Below are 14,703 nucleotides of genomic sequence, written 5' to 3'. Positions count from 1 at the left end.
CTAGAACCATTTATTTTCAATTTTTCTTTTTGTTTGCTATTTTGTTTATTTCACATTACATAAATGTATCCAGAAATCAAACAATTCTGTTTAACAATTTTCAGTATATTTGGTAACCTTAAAAATTAGACCAAAAATGGTTCTTTTTAACAGGATTTTTATTTTATTTTTTCTGAGAGATACAGAGAGCATGAACAGAGGAGGGGGCAGAGAGAAAGATCCCAAGCAGGCTCCATGTTGTCAGCGCAGAGCCCACTGTGGAGCTCAACTCATGAACCATGAGATTGTGGCCTAAGCCAAAACTAAGAGACGGACACTTCAAGGACTGAGCCACCCAGGTGCCCCCGACTAAAAATGGCTTTTAAGAGTTTCCTTACTAAATAATTGTCTAAATGGTTGTAGGATATTGTAAAGAACAGCTAAAAGAAGTAATATTATTTTCACACAAAAAATAAATTCCAGTGGTTTATCAACTGTTTTTTGAGTAAATCCTATTACACAACTGATATGAAATAAAAAAGGAATCTATCAAAGGAAAAAACAACAACAACAACAACTAAGGGGCACCTGGATGGCTCAGACAGTTGAACCTCCAACTTCGGCTCAGGTCATGATCTCATAGTTTGTGGGCTCAAGCCCTGTGTCGGGCTCTGTGCTGACAGCTCAGAGCCTGGAGCCTGCTTCAGATTCTGTGTCGCCTTCTCTCCTGCCCCTCCTCTGCTCATGCTCTGTATCTCTCTCTCTCAAAAATAAACATTAAAAAAAATTATTTTAACTAAGACCCCCACCACCACTTAAGTATATTAAAACATACTGAAAAATGTAAATCTCTTTCAAAAATCACCCTTTAAAAAGAGTAACAAGTTTGATACAATGCATAAATTCAAAATTGGAGTATTATGCTGTGCTATATTCCAAATAAATGAGAAAACAGAAAGTACTAAAAGCGAAAAAATATTACTGTGCCTGAAACTTCAACCATTTCCAGAGTGAATTCCCACAGTACAAATAACAATGCCTTTTTAATGACTAAAGTTTTCACCAGTCCAAACACTTTTTCTTTATAACACAACACATAAAGTCCCATCCATTTGTGCCTGCTATAAAAACGTCAGCACTGTAAATCCAACTGGTCCGTTATTTGAATGGACCAGTCTTTTCCCATCCACCTTGACCCAGGAATTTACAGCACACCTCTGTAAGTCCGCTTGTGTCATGCCTGAGATAGATACCTGCTACAAACAAGCTTGAGAATGTGGCTGAAGACGCTGAGAATCTTCTCTGAAAGTATTTAACCCATTGAAAAAATTCTGTATTGAATTTTAAAACATCAGAAGTATTAAGATAGGAGTTATATCCACATCCATCCATGGAAGGAAAGAGACCATATGTTAATTTGTTCAAACACTCCCTGCGTACCTATCATGTACCAGGGACCAGCCTAGCAGAGAACAGCAGTGAACAAAACAGACATGGTCCCACTCTTGGTCAGCTCAGTCTAGACCAGGAACCAGCAAACATTTTCTGTAAGAGGTCATAGCATAAATATTTACAGTAGTGGGCCACAAAGTCTCTGTCACAACTACCTACTCAAGCTTGCCATAGCCTGAAGGCAGCCACAGACAATAATGTAAACAAGTGTGACAGTGTCCAAAAAAACACTTTGGGACAGGGGCACCTAGGTGGCTCAGTTGGTTAGGCTTCTGGTCCTTGGTTTCGGCTCAGGTCGAAGCCATGACCTCATGGCTTCATGTGTTCAAGCCCCGCATTGGGCTCTAACGCTGGCAGCACAGAGCCTGCTTGGGATGCTCTCTCTCCCCACCCCCCAACTCATGCTGTCTGTGTATCTCTCAAAGTAAATAAATAAACTTAAAAAAAAAAGCTTTGTGGACAATTAAGTCAAATTTCATACAAACTTAACTAAATTTATCATGTAATAATCTCTTGATTTTTTAAATATATATTATATATATTTACACACACACACACACACACACACATATATATATATATATATATATACATACACACACTATTTTGAGCATTCTTAGCTTGCAAGCCATATAAAAACATGTAGCTGGCCTGATTTGGCCCATAGGTTACAATTTTGCCAACTCCTGGCCTAGACAGTATCAACTGTATAATTATTTGTTTATTGTTTTAAATACTCAAAGGGAAAATACATAAGGCTATGAGACTTTAGTAAGGAGACATGGCCTGTGGTGAAGGATCAAGGGAGTGTTTTCCGAAGAACTGAACTGATATTAAGCCTGAAAATTTGAAGAATGGGTAGCAGCCCGCCAAAGGCCAGGGAGAAAACAGTCCTCCAGACAAGTGAATAGTGGGTGGAAAAAGTCCTAAAGGAGAAGGAATACAATTTACTGAAGAATCCATGAGGTTGGAGCACAAAGAGTAAGGAGAAATATGGCAGGAGAGGGCAATGACACAGGTGAGACAGAGACCCGCCCGCAAAGACCTTGGGGCTAAGGTCACAGACTCTGGCCTTTGTCCTAAAACCAACTGGAAACCATTAAAGGGTTTCAAGTAGGAGAGGGGCATAATCAGCTTTGGATTTTTTAAAGATCACTAAGACTGCAATACGGAGACAAATTTGAAGGGAGCATGAATGATACAGGGAGATCCAGGAGGGAAGTTCTGGCCAAAGATAATAGAGGCTTAGACTGTGGTGGTGGCGTTAGAATTTAGAAGGTCAAAGAGGTAAAATGTGGTCACTACATATGGAAGAATGACAGGTAGGTTCCTGCATGTCTCAGGTTTCCAGTTTCCACACCAGGATACTGGTATCATTCAGTGAATCAGAGATAGTGAAAAAGACATGTGTATGTGTGCAAATTTTGAGTTCAGTTTTTGACATGCTGAATTTGAGTTGCCTGTAAGATATTCTAACAGAAATGCTAAGTAGTCAGTTAGATACTAGGATTAGAGGCCAGGGCAGAGTTTCTTTCAACTGAGTAATTCAGTTTGGGAATTGTCAGCATACAGATTGTAATTGAAACCATAAGAGGAGATGAACTTACCAAAAGAAAGGGTATGTTCTCAGTGGTTTTCAACCTTGGCAGCACAGGAGAATTACCAGAGGAACTTTAAAAAATGTTGATGCCCAGGCAATGACCTTGAACCAATGAAATCAGAATCTCTGGGAACAGGACCCAGGCATCACTATTTTTTTTTTTAATTTATTTCTAGGAGAGAGAGAGAGAGACAACGTGAGCAGAGGAGGGTCAGAGAGAGAGGGAGTCACAGATTGAAACAGGCTCCAGGCTCTGAGCTGGCAGTCAGCACAGAGCCCGACGCAGGGCTCGAACCCACGAACCGTGAGATCATGACCTAAGCGAAAGTCGGACGCTTAACCGACTAAGCCACCCAGGCGCCCCTGGGCATCACTATTTTTTAAAGTTCTCTACGCGTTTCCAATGTACAGCTAAGACTGCAAAGTCAAGACTTAAAACATCAAGAATTAACTGTACCACAGAAAGATCAAGAGATTAAGAGACTGGTTTCTAGTCTTAACTACCTCATAATGGATTTCTCTGACCTCAGACTACTTCATAGCTCTAAATTAAAGTTTAGCTCAACAGAAAAGTGAGATAATAGCACTGGTTTATCTCTACTATCCCCCAGAGTCCCAAAAATGTGGGCCAAAGTTACAAAATGGGAATATTTCTTTCTTCTTGGAAGGTAGGGGAGGGGCTTTAATCAATTACCAGTAGAATACAGAATGCTACTAATAACTGAAGAAAAACAGCTATTAACCAATTACCAGTAGGAGAATATAGAATGTGTTTTTATAAATATCCTCCCAAGCCAATAAATATAAATGATAGGATTAACACATCAAATAGTATTTGATAGTATTTGTTAAGCCTGGAAACATCCTAGCTAGACAAGCTTTGCTATATTTTACTAATGTAGTTCCACAGACAGGAACTGCAGTAAGTTCAAAATGGTGGCATGGAAATTCCTTAATTCAAAATTTTACTGAGTGGATCTTTTGTAAAGACAGAGTGAGCTACAATTTAAAATTTAGGAAGCATGCGTGTGAAAACAGAGACACACAGGATTGTAATCCAGAAGACCAGGGTTAAAGTTTGGATCTCTTGCTCAGTAGCTCTGACTTTAATCAAGTTTCCTAAACTCCAAGTCTCAATTTCCTTAGCTGGAAAATGAAAGTACAGTCAACTTCAGAGTTACCATAGAAATTAAAACTTGAAAATGGCTGTGGAAAATAGCTATATGAAAAGCATTACCATTTTTACAGTATTTTCCCATTTTGACATTCTTTGATTTACATATTTTGAAGAGTGGATCTCCTATACTAACAGCATAATATTCAGAAGAGGAAGAGGAAGAAGAAATAGAAGAAATAGAAGAACTATCTTTATGCTATGACTCTTTTTTTTAAGTTTATTTATTTCTCTTGAGAGAGAGAGCGCACACGCACGCACGCAACAGCAGGGGAGGGGCAGAGAGAGTGGAGGGAGAGAGAATTCCAAGCAGGCTCCACACTGTCAGCACAGAGCGTGATGCGGAGCTCAAACTCATAAACAGTGAGATCATGATGTGAGCCAAAACCAAGAGTCAGCCACTTAAAGGACTGAGCCACCGAGGCGCCCCTGTGCCATGACTTTTTTTTTTTTATCCCAGTCAGAGCAAGTCTGCTTTGCTGGACATATTTTAATGGAACAACTTAGTTTCTGTTGGGAATTCCCACTACACTCTTCAAATGCCATTTTTACCATCTGACTTTAAATTCTACAAAGCAGATGGGAAGAACAGCGTTATTAAAATGTGTTAAGGAACAAGTTAACATACTCAAAAGTTAACCAGTGTTAGTGAACCATTTGACTGTTTTTCATCACTCTCCATACAAGATTTAAGAGCTAGAGAAAAAGTTAAATTTATAGCTCTCAATTTGAGGGCAATGGAACAAGAGAGTAGACAAATATAATTCCTCCTAAAGTCAGACAGACAAGGGGTGGTTTGTTCAACCAGAAAGATTCTCCTCCTTCCTTCTCACAATTTCTAAGGTTAGAACCAAAGGACACAGAGCTTCAGAGCACTTGCAAAATCTCCTGGCCTCCAAAACACTGCTGTGAGAAATAATGATCTAGCCATTAACAACAAAGACTTATGGCAATTTGCTAAGTAATCTTTGGAAAGCCTACTTCATTCAAACTGGTTTGTCAATGGGAAAGAACATTTCACAAATCTGAAGATTTACAAGTGAACTTTGAAGTTTAACATTACAAGAATAGAAATTATGTCAGGTTATAACAGAACAAACGAATTATGGAGAGTTGGGAATAAATTTTAAGAGTCTTAGGGAAGATTAGTGCTTGTAAAAAGAAACTCAAGACTATCTCACTTTTACGTTCCCTTCAAAGAGATTTTTAGGCAAAGGCTATCATGTCTTGGCTTGTTTTGAGCAGTTGTTAATATTTGCAAATAAGTTAGTAGTGGTCACTAATAAAAATCATAATTAAGAGTTCTATAAGAGCCCTGACTTGGTAGATATTCTTGAGATTCTTGGATGTACATACCTGATAGAGCACAAATTATTTTGCCAATAATTTGCTCCTTCAGCAATGAAATACAAGTTAGTATAGAATGTGACACTTCTTTGATCTAAATCTTAAAAGAGGATAATTGTTTTGATGGCAAATTGTGATACCCAGACACTGACAAGAAAATGGAAATAACACCAGGACAGACTGTAAGAGATGAAACACTTGGGAAGACCATAAACTCTTTTATGAGAGTCTACAACATAGCAAGGGACTATGAGGAAAAATAAATTACATTTCAAAAGTGAATCCCTACTACAAAAAGGAAACACACTATATTTACATTGATAAAACCTGCCAGAGCTTTAAAATTGCTGACGATACCACTGAGAAAAGCTAAGCTGAACTGCAGAGTATCCTGAAGCACGTTGTTTTGATGTGCTATGCAGGTTATCATTAGAGTTTGCAGACAAGCTTTTTAAAGATGTTACAGCCACTGCTCCAACTAAAATATAGGCATTGAGCAGAGCACCAGGAGAAAAGGAAAAGCCTGCTCAATTTTGCAAACTGATGGTACCACTGATAGAGTAGGAAGGAATGCAGGAGAGGCAGGTCAATTTTAACTTAAACAGTTCAAATTTGAGCTTCAAAGAAGATGGCTTGGTAGAATCAGTTAACCAGCCAGCTCAAGGAAGTCAAACAGCACATGGGTCAGGGCTGAACTCATATTCAATGTTACTTGCCAGCCAGATGTTCAAATGTGTGTAGATACATTCTGTTTATGGACTACTGCTAAGCAACGATTCTGTACAAGGTATAATGAGGCACTGCAATGGATACAAAGATGGAGAAACAAAACAAAAGCAGTTCCTATACTCAAGATGCTTACAATCCAGTAGAAGGGATGAAAAAGAACACATTCTGCCTAAAATACAACCGAGGCCTCTAAGAGCGGTTCGAAGTGATGTGAAGTTGCATCCCTGTTTTGTCTCAACACAACATATATAGATATGATATTATTCTAAAACCAAGGACACTCCTGAAAGGGGCATTAAAATGCCAGCAGGTTGGTAACATTTCACAAATGAAGAATGACGCCAAAATTTCAAATTAAAAAAAAATGACAAGCTCTTTGGCACAAAACCTGCTCCTCAGTGCTCCCCTGAACACTACAAGTCCCTAAAGCTGAACTTAAGGCATGTGACAGCTGCCAATTGGTTATAGGCTTCTACAGAAAAAGAAAAAAATGCACCCCTCAGGGTGCATGACATGCATCTTGTCTGTAGAACGTGGCATGAAGGAAACAGTGGCTGCAAGAGGAGGAAACACCAAAGAAAATGTATGTGACAGACAGCATTCTGAAAAGTAAGATGTGCAGCTAGTCAAATTCAAGACCTCTGATTAAAGCAGTTTTGGTCCAGCATCCATCCCTCCCAATTTTAACTGCTCAAGCCACCCATAAACTATCAATAATTTTCTGTCTTAAAGGCATTCCACCACCAAGAGAGGATGGAAAGTAACCCAGTGCTTCAAAGAAAGGCAGTATAAAAACGCCTTTTTGGTGGAAATAACATGTAAGTAAATGTTAAACGAATAGCACTCAACTAGATTCCTCCTCCCCCCTCCCAAAAAAAAAACCTCCTTAACCAGTTGAAAGGTATTGTGTAATCCCACATCTTTAACTGTTAATATGAAAACCTTAGTTTATCGACCTCTCCTTCCTAACATCACTACATATAGTTTTATTTGTTATTCCAAATGAATAGGAAGGTTTAAACCAATTGGCCTGACCATGATCCTGGGGGAGTGTGGGGGTGGAAAAAACATAGGTAAGCAAACACTCCAAAAAAGAACCGGACAAATAGATGGAATACTTGATAAAACATAAATGTTCTCCATTCATCTGCAATTCTAGTCATCTTCTCTCTAACAGATCTCAGATTTTCAGAACAAGTATGCAGGTTATTTAAAACTGAGTTATATATAGTCATTTAGCAGCAGCAAAACACTTCTGGCATTATCACGGATGCTAGATCTCTGGAGAAATTTTTTTTTCCAAACTAGCATTTTTCTTCACCAAAAACCAACCAGTCTTTATTTCTAAAAAACAAGAGCCCTTGTCTCCCCCAAAACAAACAAATCAAAGACCACAGTTAAATTCTACGCTAATGAAACTGTGAGATTACATCCCAGGCGTTGTCAGAGCCTATTTTTCATACACCACCACCAGACAGTTTGATGCAGTATTCCTGATTGCTTTTTATCGTATTTGTAAATACACTCACTAATCCACTAAATTAGGTAATTTACAAACAGGTCCTCTCAGTTATTAGTGGCCAGCAGTCAAGTTCTATTACATTTGATCCTTATACAGTTGTCTAAACATTTCCATCCAGGTTAAGGGCTCGGATCGGCAAAGGGAGAGGGAGGTTAGCGAAATTTGGATGGGGGCAGGGTAGACGCTGGGAGAAATCTCTGCATCTCAGCCCTCAGCGACAACATCCAGCCAGTGCCCACAGAAAAACTAAATTCGGCACCTCTTCCTCCTGTTACACTGGCAACAAAGAGGGAGTTTCCGTAACGCTCCCGTCACCCACCAGGTGCCCAATCTCCTTCGCAGCCGAGTCTCGGCGCTCCCTCAGGGGCCTCGGTGCCCGAAGAGGCCGCGGAGCCCGGGGTCAAGGCACAAAGGGGGGATGGGGTGCAAGGCGAGCGGATGGGATCTGGGACGTGGGCCGTGTGAGGGCTCCCGGACACGCTTCAACACTTGAACCTGGTGTCGGGGGCGGCGGGCAAGAGAAAGGGACAGAATACCTAATGGAGCAGAAACTGGAATAAGGTGGGCAAGGGGTAAAGAGCCCGTGTCGGAGCTACTCCGCCAGGGAGCACAGGAAGCAGCCGGTGGAGGGGCAAAGGGGGGACTCCGAGGAGATGCGAAGGGGGGCGCAAGGCCCAGAAGACAGGGGACCCGGGCGCCACCTGGGGCAGAGAGGAGGCGCCTGTGTTGCTTCTACCTGCGGGCGGGCGGGCGGGACGGGCCGCTCAGGTGTGACTGGGAAGAGGAGGCCAAGTCGGAGAGGAGCCAGGGAGAGCTGGGGGGCTGACTAGGGGCCGCGCAGTGGCGGCTGCGAGTCGGCAGCCGCGGAGCCAGCGCGGGGGCACCTGCGGGACAGGCGCGAGGGAGAGGCGGGGGTGGGGGTCTCCGGAGTGCACGGTGGGCTGAGGGAAGCTCTCGGGCGACGGAATGCAGCAGGCGCCAGCTGCGCGGCGCGGGGGAGGCATCCGGGCGGGCGGCCGGGAGGAGGGAGCCCCTCACCTGCGCGGCGGAGGAGGCGGAGCTGCAGCAGCCCATGGCGGGGCCGGAGGAGCCCGGAGGCGGCGCCGGGCGCGCAGCTACGCCCCGGAGCCCCTCGGCATGCGAGCCGGCAGGCGCCCGGGGAGGGCGCGGCCTGGCCCCGCACGGCTCGGCGGCGGCGGTGCGGCTCGGGTGGCGACGGGTACTCAGGAGGCGGCGCGGCTCGGGGCGGGCGCCGGCCACATCCCACGGCGGCGGCGGCGGCGGCTGCGCGGCTCCTGCTCCGCTCCTGCTGCTGCAGCTGCTCCCCAGTGGAAAGGGGCGGGCGGCGGCGGCGGCGCCTCCCCCTGTCCCCCGCCTCCCGCCTCCCGCGCCCAGTCCCTCTCCCGCTCCCTCTCCCGGGCCGCCGCCTCCTCAGCGCCGCGCGCGTCTCCCATCAGACTCCCCGCCCCCAGTGCAGCGCCGCGCCAGCAGCCGGGCGGCGGCGGCCAAAACGAGGCCGGGCCCTTCGGCCCAAGTCGGAGCCTGCGCAGTGCCGAACCTATTTAGCGGTGGCACCGAGGCACAGCGCTGCCTCGGAACAAGAGGTCGCTCGGGGTCGCCTGAGGCTCGCAGGGGCTGAGCAGGCTCACCTCTGAAATGCGGCCGGACTGCTTCCGGACCCGGGAGGCATGGGCTAGGCGTGCGGAGTTGCTCGCTGTCCCCACTGGGCGAGCCACCCGAAGATCGTAAAGGCAGCTTACTGCTCCGACGGTTGCCTTTTAGCCAGAGGAAAGTGTACACGATAAACCTTCCCTGGAGAAGAAGGAATGAGTGCTAGAAAACGGGGAGAAACAAGCATCTGTTGCTACTGGCCCCATTTTGCTGATGCAACTGAGCCTTGAAGGAAACAGCCTAATGAAATGCCCCCAAAGTCGAAATTTTTATAAGGAGCCAAATGTAGGGAAAAGGCAACAAGTTCTCCTGGTCTCTCAATACATAGCCATATTGGATCCGAACGAAACTTTCTTACACAGGATATTCCACAAAAAAAAAACAATAAGCGAGTATTAAGTCATTCATATTTCAAAAAATATTTACTAAGGACATACTAAGTTCCAGTTACTTATAGACACTGGGAATAAAGATAGCTTCTGCTATTTTACGGGTGCCTGTGGGTACGTTAATACACTGGGGCAGCACCAAGTTAGCGCAGGCGTGGTCACTACCACCAAGAAATGTATAACCCTTAGAGTCCTTGGGAAAGTGTCAGATGAAAAGTTAAAAGCTGGCAGGAATAGGGGCACTTGGCGGGTTCAGTCAGTAGAACATGCAACTCTTGATCTTGGGTTCCCTTGAGTTCAAGCCCTGGGTTGGGTGTAGAGTTCCCTAAAAAAAAAAAGAGGTGAAAAATAGCAAGTGAGAAGGTGGCAGTAATTAAACGTAAAGATCAGGTTTAATATTTAAGAAAATTAAGTACCAGACGCCTTTGACATGTTTAATTTCATCCTGTCAAAGTTCTCACTGACAGAATCAGGAGAAAAAAAAAAGAAAGAAAAAAAAAGTTTATTTGCAAAAATGCACAGGAATGAGACGCTACAAGGCCTGGCACAAATTTTAGAGATTACTCAAACTCTAAGGGGAAAGAAACAGCAGAGAAATAAGCTGACCTTATGTGCATTGAAAGCAAAGGAAAGTCAAAATAGGAACCTGGAGACAGCTAAAAAAAAAAAAAAAAAAAGGCCAGAGAAGAATTTCAGTTGGTGTATTCCAATACCATTTCCTAGGTCTGTGATGGTGGATGAATCACCTTTCTAAACTTCTCCAATCTTCTGTGAAATGTTGCTGATAGGATGACCAGGAAGTGTTGTTATCAAGATTAGATAAGAAACCAGCTAGAAGGTGGAGCCACACTCAACAAGTACTGTTTGAGATCAAATACTTCCTTGGTATTCTTTGTTCTCTATCAGTTTGATCAGACGGTGCACCTTTCCACTGGGCTGGTGAATCCTAAGTGTGTTACCGGCAACCATCAGGCCATTATATAGAAATGGAAAAATAAAATTTTAAAGGCTCCACTCCCAATTCTGATTATAAACTTCACAATTAGATTGTAAACTCCCTGAGAACAAGGGAAAGGATTTTCTCCTTTGTATTTCCCTCAGCTCTCTCAAATGTTTGTTGAATTATTCAATGCAGCCAGGAATAAAAAACCTTCCCTTGAGATTTTCCCTCAAAGCCTCAAAGTACATCTTGTTTTTAACTGAGGGAGGAGGCTGAAAGTAAAATTACAGTCTTAAACAAGAAGCCATCTGTCTTCCTTCTTTATAATCAAGGAAAGGGGAGTTGTTTCTCTTAGCAGAGTCAATATGGAAGCATTTCTCTCAGATTATAAAAATCTTTTTGGCTAGTGTAGTTATTCCATGTAGTAGCTAGTGCTTATTTTGTAATTAGAGCTGCAGGAGCAGATAAATACGTAATAGACTGTGGCAGTGCTTCAGGGAAAAAAAAAAAACGTATTCCACTTTCTTGGAGGTGTCTTTCATAGATACGGATGATGGGTGAATATCATTGAAAGGGTATATTCTATTGTGCTTGACTGATATGAACTCATTTTCCCTTTAAGGGTTAATGGAACTAGGAGTTCTAAGGTTCTGCAAGGTGCTTTGTAAACATACTAATTACGTATGTATGCACCATATATGCATATGAATGTGATGTTTTAAAATTATACCTCGTCATTAGCATAAGAGAAACTAACGGCTCCTGAATTGATATTCTGTACCTTCTAAGGAGTCTCTTTCCCATCGCCCTCACCCCCAAAGAAGACTCATAAAAGGAATGATTTAGAGGGGGGCAAATTGCTGTTCCTTTTCACTCTTTCTCATAAACAAGCACATTCAGCATTCAATGAAATTCAGCTACAGAAAATTCAGAAATCGGGAAAGGGCTTTTTTATTTTTCTTACCAGTGATCAAGGTACTGATCTTACCGCCATGAGGTGTCATCAAGGGAAGCCACTGGGAATGGCTTAGTTTGTTTTTCTTTTGAGAAGAAGAGTGGAGGGTTGTTGTTTTTTTTTTTCTGACTTATGTAAGAACAGCATCTGCACTAACCAGGATAAAATTATAAGGTCTATCAATCTTGGTGCTGCAGGGTAAAAGCAGATCACCAGCTGAGCCAGCCAAAAATGCTTCCCAGTGGTCTAGTATTGCATAATTGGCCTTGTGAATCCCAGGGTTTCCAGTTTCAGATGGAGGACTCGGTGCTGGTCACTCATGGAAGGAGAACACTGAACTAATGGTCTTTCCAAAGATTTTAATAATGCCTGACTCATTGTCCACATGATTACAGGTTTTGTGGGTAACGATTACAAATGCATTGATATATGTGTATGCGTATAAACTGCTCAGAATCATCCTCTAATTAAAAAAAAAAAGGGGGGGGGCGCCTGGGTGGCTCAGTCGGTTAAGCATCCGACTTCAGCTCAGGTCATGAATTCACGGTTTGTGGGTTCGAGCCCCGCGTCGGGCTCTGTGCTGACAGCTCAGAGCCTGGAGCCTGTTTCAGATTCTGTGTCTCCCTCTCTCTCTGATCCTCCCCTGCTCACGCTGCCTCTCTTTCTCTCCCTCAGAAATAAATAAAACATTTAAAAAAAAAAAAAAGGAGGGAGGGCATTTGGTACTTTTGGCTGTGTTATTTACATTTTGGCACATACTGTGTTCACAGCCATATCCCACAAGAGCACATTTGCTTCAGCAGAGCCCCAACCTCCAGATCTGCCTCACAACCTCCTCCTGAAAGCACTGGCATATCACCCCTGGGAAATACTCCAGAAGCAAAAACTAACTAACCAAGGGCTGTAACTATTCATTCATTACCAGAAAGGCAAAAGCAAGTCTCTATTTGAGAAGATGGAAATGTATCTCAGCCTCCCAGTTAAGCCTTGAAGTTAGAAATCCCTGAAAAGAGCTTCCCTGAACTCAGGCATGTGACAGATACAGACAACGTTGTTCCCAGCAAGACTCTGAAAATTATAAATCCTTAGTTCTGCAACTTTGTTTCTACCGGTGCTTGTAAGTTGATGTCTCTCCAATGTTAATAACTCTGACTTTTATTTATGGTTTCATTTGGATTTGCATTGCGATATCAGACAATTTATAAGTTCTCTAAAAATGCTTGCTGTGAACTTGCATTTGGAGGGAGGGGTAGCATTTCCCCTATCACTTTTCTGGATGGCATTTTTAAAATCTGTAGTTATTCATTTATTCAATAATTTTTTAATTGAGTCCTTCTTATGAGCTTAGCGCATTTGATTAAATATCACTATGCAAACATCAGTCCTTGGGGATTTGAGCTGTTGCCAACATACAACTAGTGTTGGTTTTTATTTTGAGGTGGGGGGGTGAGGAAAGAGGGGACGGGAGACAGGATTATGAGTATTCATGTAAGAAGGAAAGGGGCAACTTGTAAAGAAGGGAAAGCCATTTATTTAACAATACAGTTCCTGAGCCACTATAATGAGCCAGACACCTAGCTAGATGCTGAGGATTCAAAGATAAATGAGGTACATTTCTTGCCCTTAAGTCGTTTACATTTTAGTGAAGTGGAAAAGACATTTAAAGCAAGAATTAGAGTATAGATTAAATGTAATGAGAGGAATGAGTCCGCATGCTATAGAAGCTCAGAGGAGGTCCATAGAAATGGATTTATTTTGCTCATTAAAAATGCTGCATTACGTTTTTTCTCCTGTTAACCCTTATTCTTATCTCCACTGGACAAGTTCCCATTGTTTACCAAAAGCCTAGAAAAAAGCTTGGTATCCAGGAATATGTCACAAATATTTCTTCAATGAAGAACTGAATTTTGTCAATGGTCTCCCAGAAATTCACATTTGCAAATGTCTAGAATGCTCAAAAGAAATATCTGAAATAGTATATGATTTTTTTATGTTTGGGTTTTTTTCTGTAAAACATCTGGAATAAAGTATATTTATTTATATCATATTGAAAGTATAGAAAGCTTTTTCTTTGAAAGATACTCTAACCTAACACCTTGGCAAAACACAGATAGGATTAAACTACATAAACCTTTTTAAACTCTTAGATGCAAATTTTAACATAAATAGGGGCACCTGGGTGGCTCAGACCTTAAGCATCTGAGTCTTGGTTTCCACTCAGGTCATGATCTCACAGTTTGTGGAATTTAGTCCCACATCCCTCTCTGCTTGGGGGGGAGCCTGCTTGATTCTCTCCCTCTCTCTCTGCCCCTCCCTGGCTCCCATGCTCTCCCTCTCTCAAAATAAATATTTTTTAAAAGTTACCATATGTAAACCCACTGACAAACATAAGTAATCCTTGGAAAGTGATATATGAAAGGTTTACTGCAATGGTATGAACGTTAGTGTCCCCTAAAATTCATATGTGGAAATCCTAACCCCTTAAGGTGATAGTTTTAGAAGGTGGGCCTTTGGGGGGTACTTGGGTCATGAGAATAGAGCCCTTGTGAATGGGATTAGTAATTTACAAAGATTCCAGAGAGATTCCCCAGTCCCTTCCCCCATCTGATGACACAGCAAGAAGTTGGCAGTGTGCGACCCAGAATTCACCAGAATTTCATCGTGCTGGCACCCTGATCATGGACTTGCAATTTTTAAAACTGTGAAGACTTAATTTCTGTTGTTTATAAGACACCCAGTCTATGGTATTTTGTTATAGCAGCCTAAAAAGACTAACATATTACTAACTATTGATAATACTTGAAAGTTTCCCATTGAAAAAATAAAAAACAAAACAAAACAAAAAAAACGAAAGCACCCTGTAGGGAAGGAGGCAAAGGACACAGCAGACAAAATCCACGTGAAAGAAATATAAGGACTCATAAAATGTGAAATGCTGCTCGACT

At 42.5% G+C, this 14,703-nt stretch overlaps 1 protein-coding gene across 3 annotated transcripts in view; it reads right to left on the bottom strand.

Moving 5' to 3' along the window:
• Nucleotides 1-9,095, bottom strand: part of SLC44A1 (solute carrier family 44 member 1) — a 201,577-nt gene extending 192,482 nt beyond the window's left edge. For all 3 annotated transcript variants that reach the window (XM_039239918.1, XM_039239909.1, XM_039239904.1), the window contains exon 1: nt 8,842-9,095. In XM_039239918.1, the coding sequence (XP_039095849.1) occupies nt 8,842-8,877 (36 nt within the window). In that variant the 5' untranslated portion in view covers nt 8,878-9,095. The remainder of the gene's footprint in view (nt 1-8,841) is intronic.
• Between the last annotated feature and the right edge of the window lie 5,608 nt (nt 9,096-14,703).

Source organism: Hyaena hyaena, unplaced genomic scaffold (assembly GCF_003009895.1).
Source record: "Hyaena hyaena isolate Hyena2069 unplaced genomic scaffold, ASM300989v1 scaffold_6, whole genome shotgun sequence".
Classification (NCBI taxonomy): domain Eukaryota; kingdom Metazoa; phylum Chordata; class Mammalia; order Carnivora; family Hyaenidae; genus Hyaena; species Hyaena hyaena.
The sequence above is the reverse complement of the archived record's forward strand: the minus strand, read 5'-3'. Positions and strand labels throughout refer to the sequence as shown.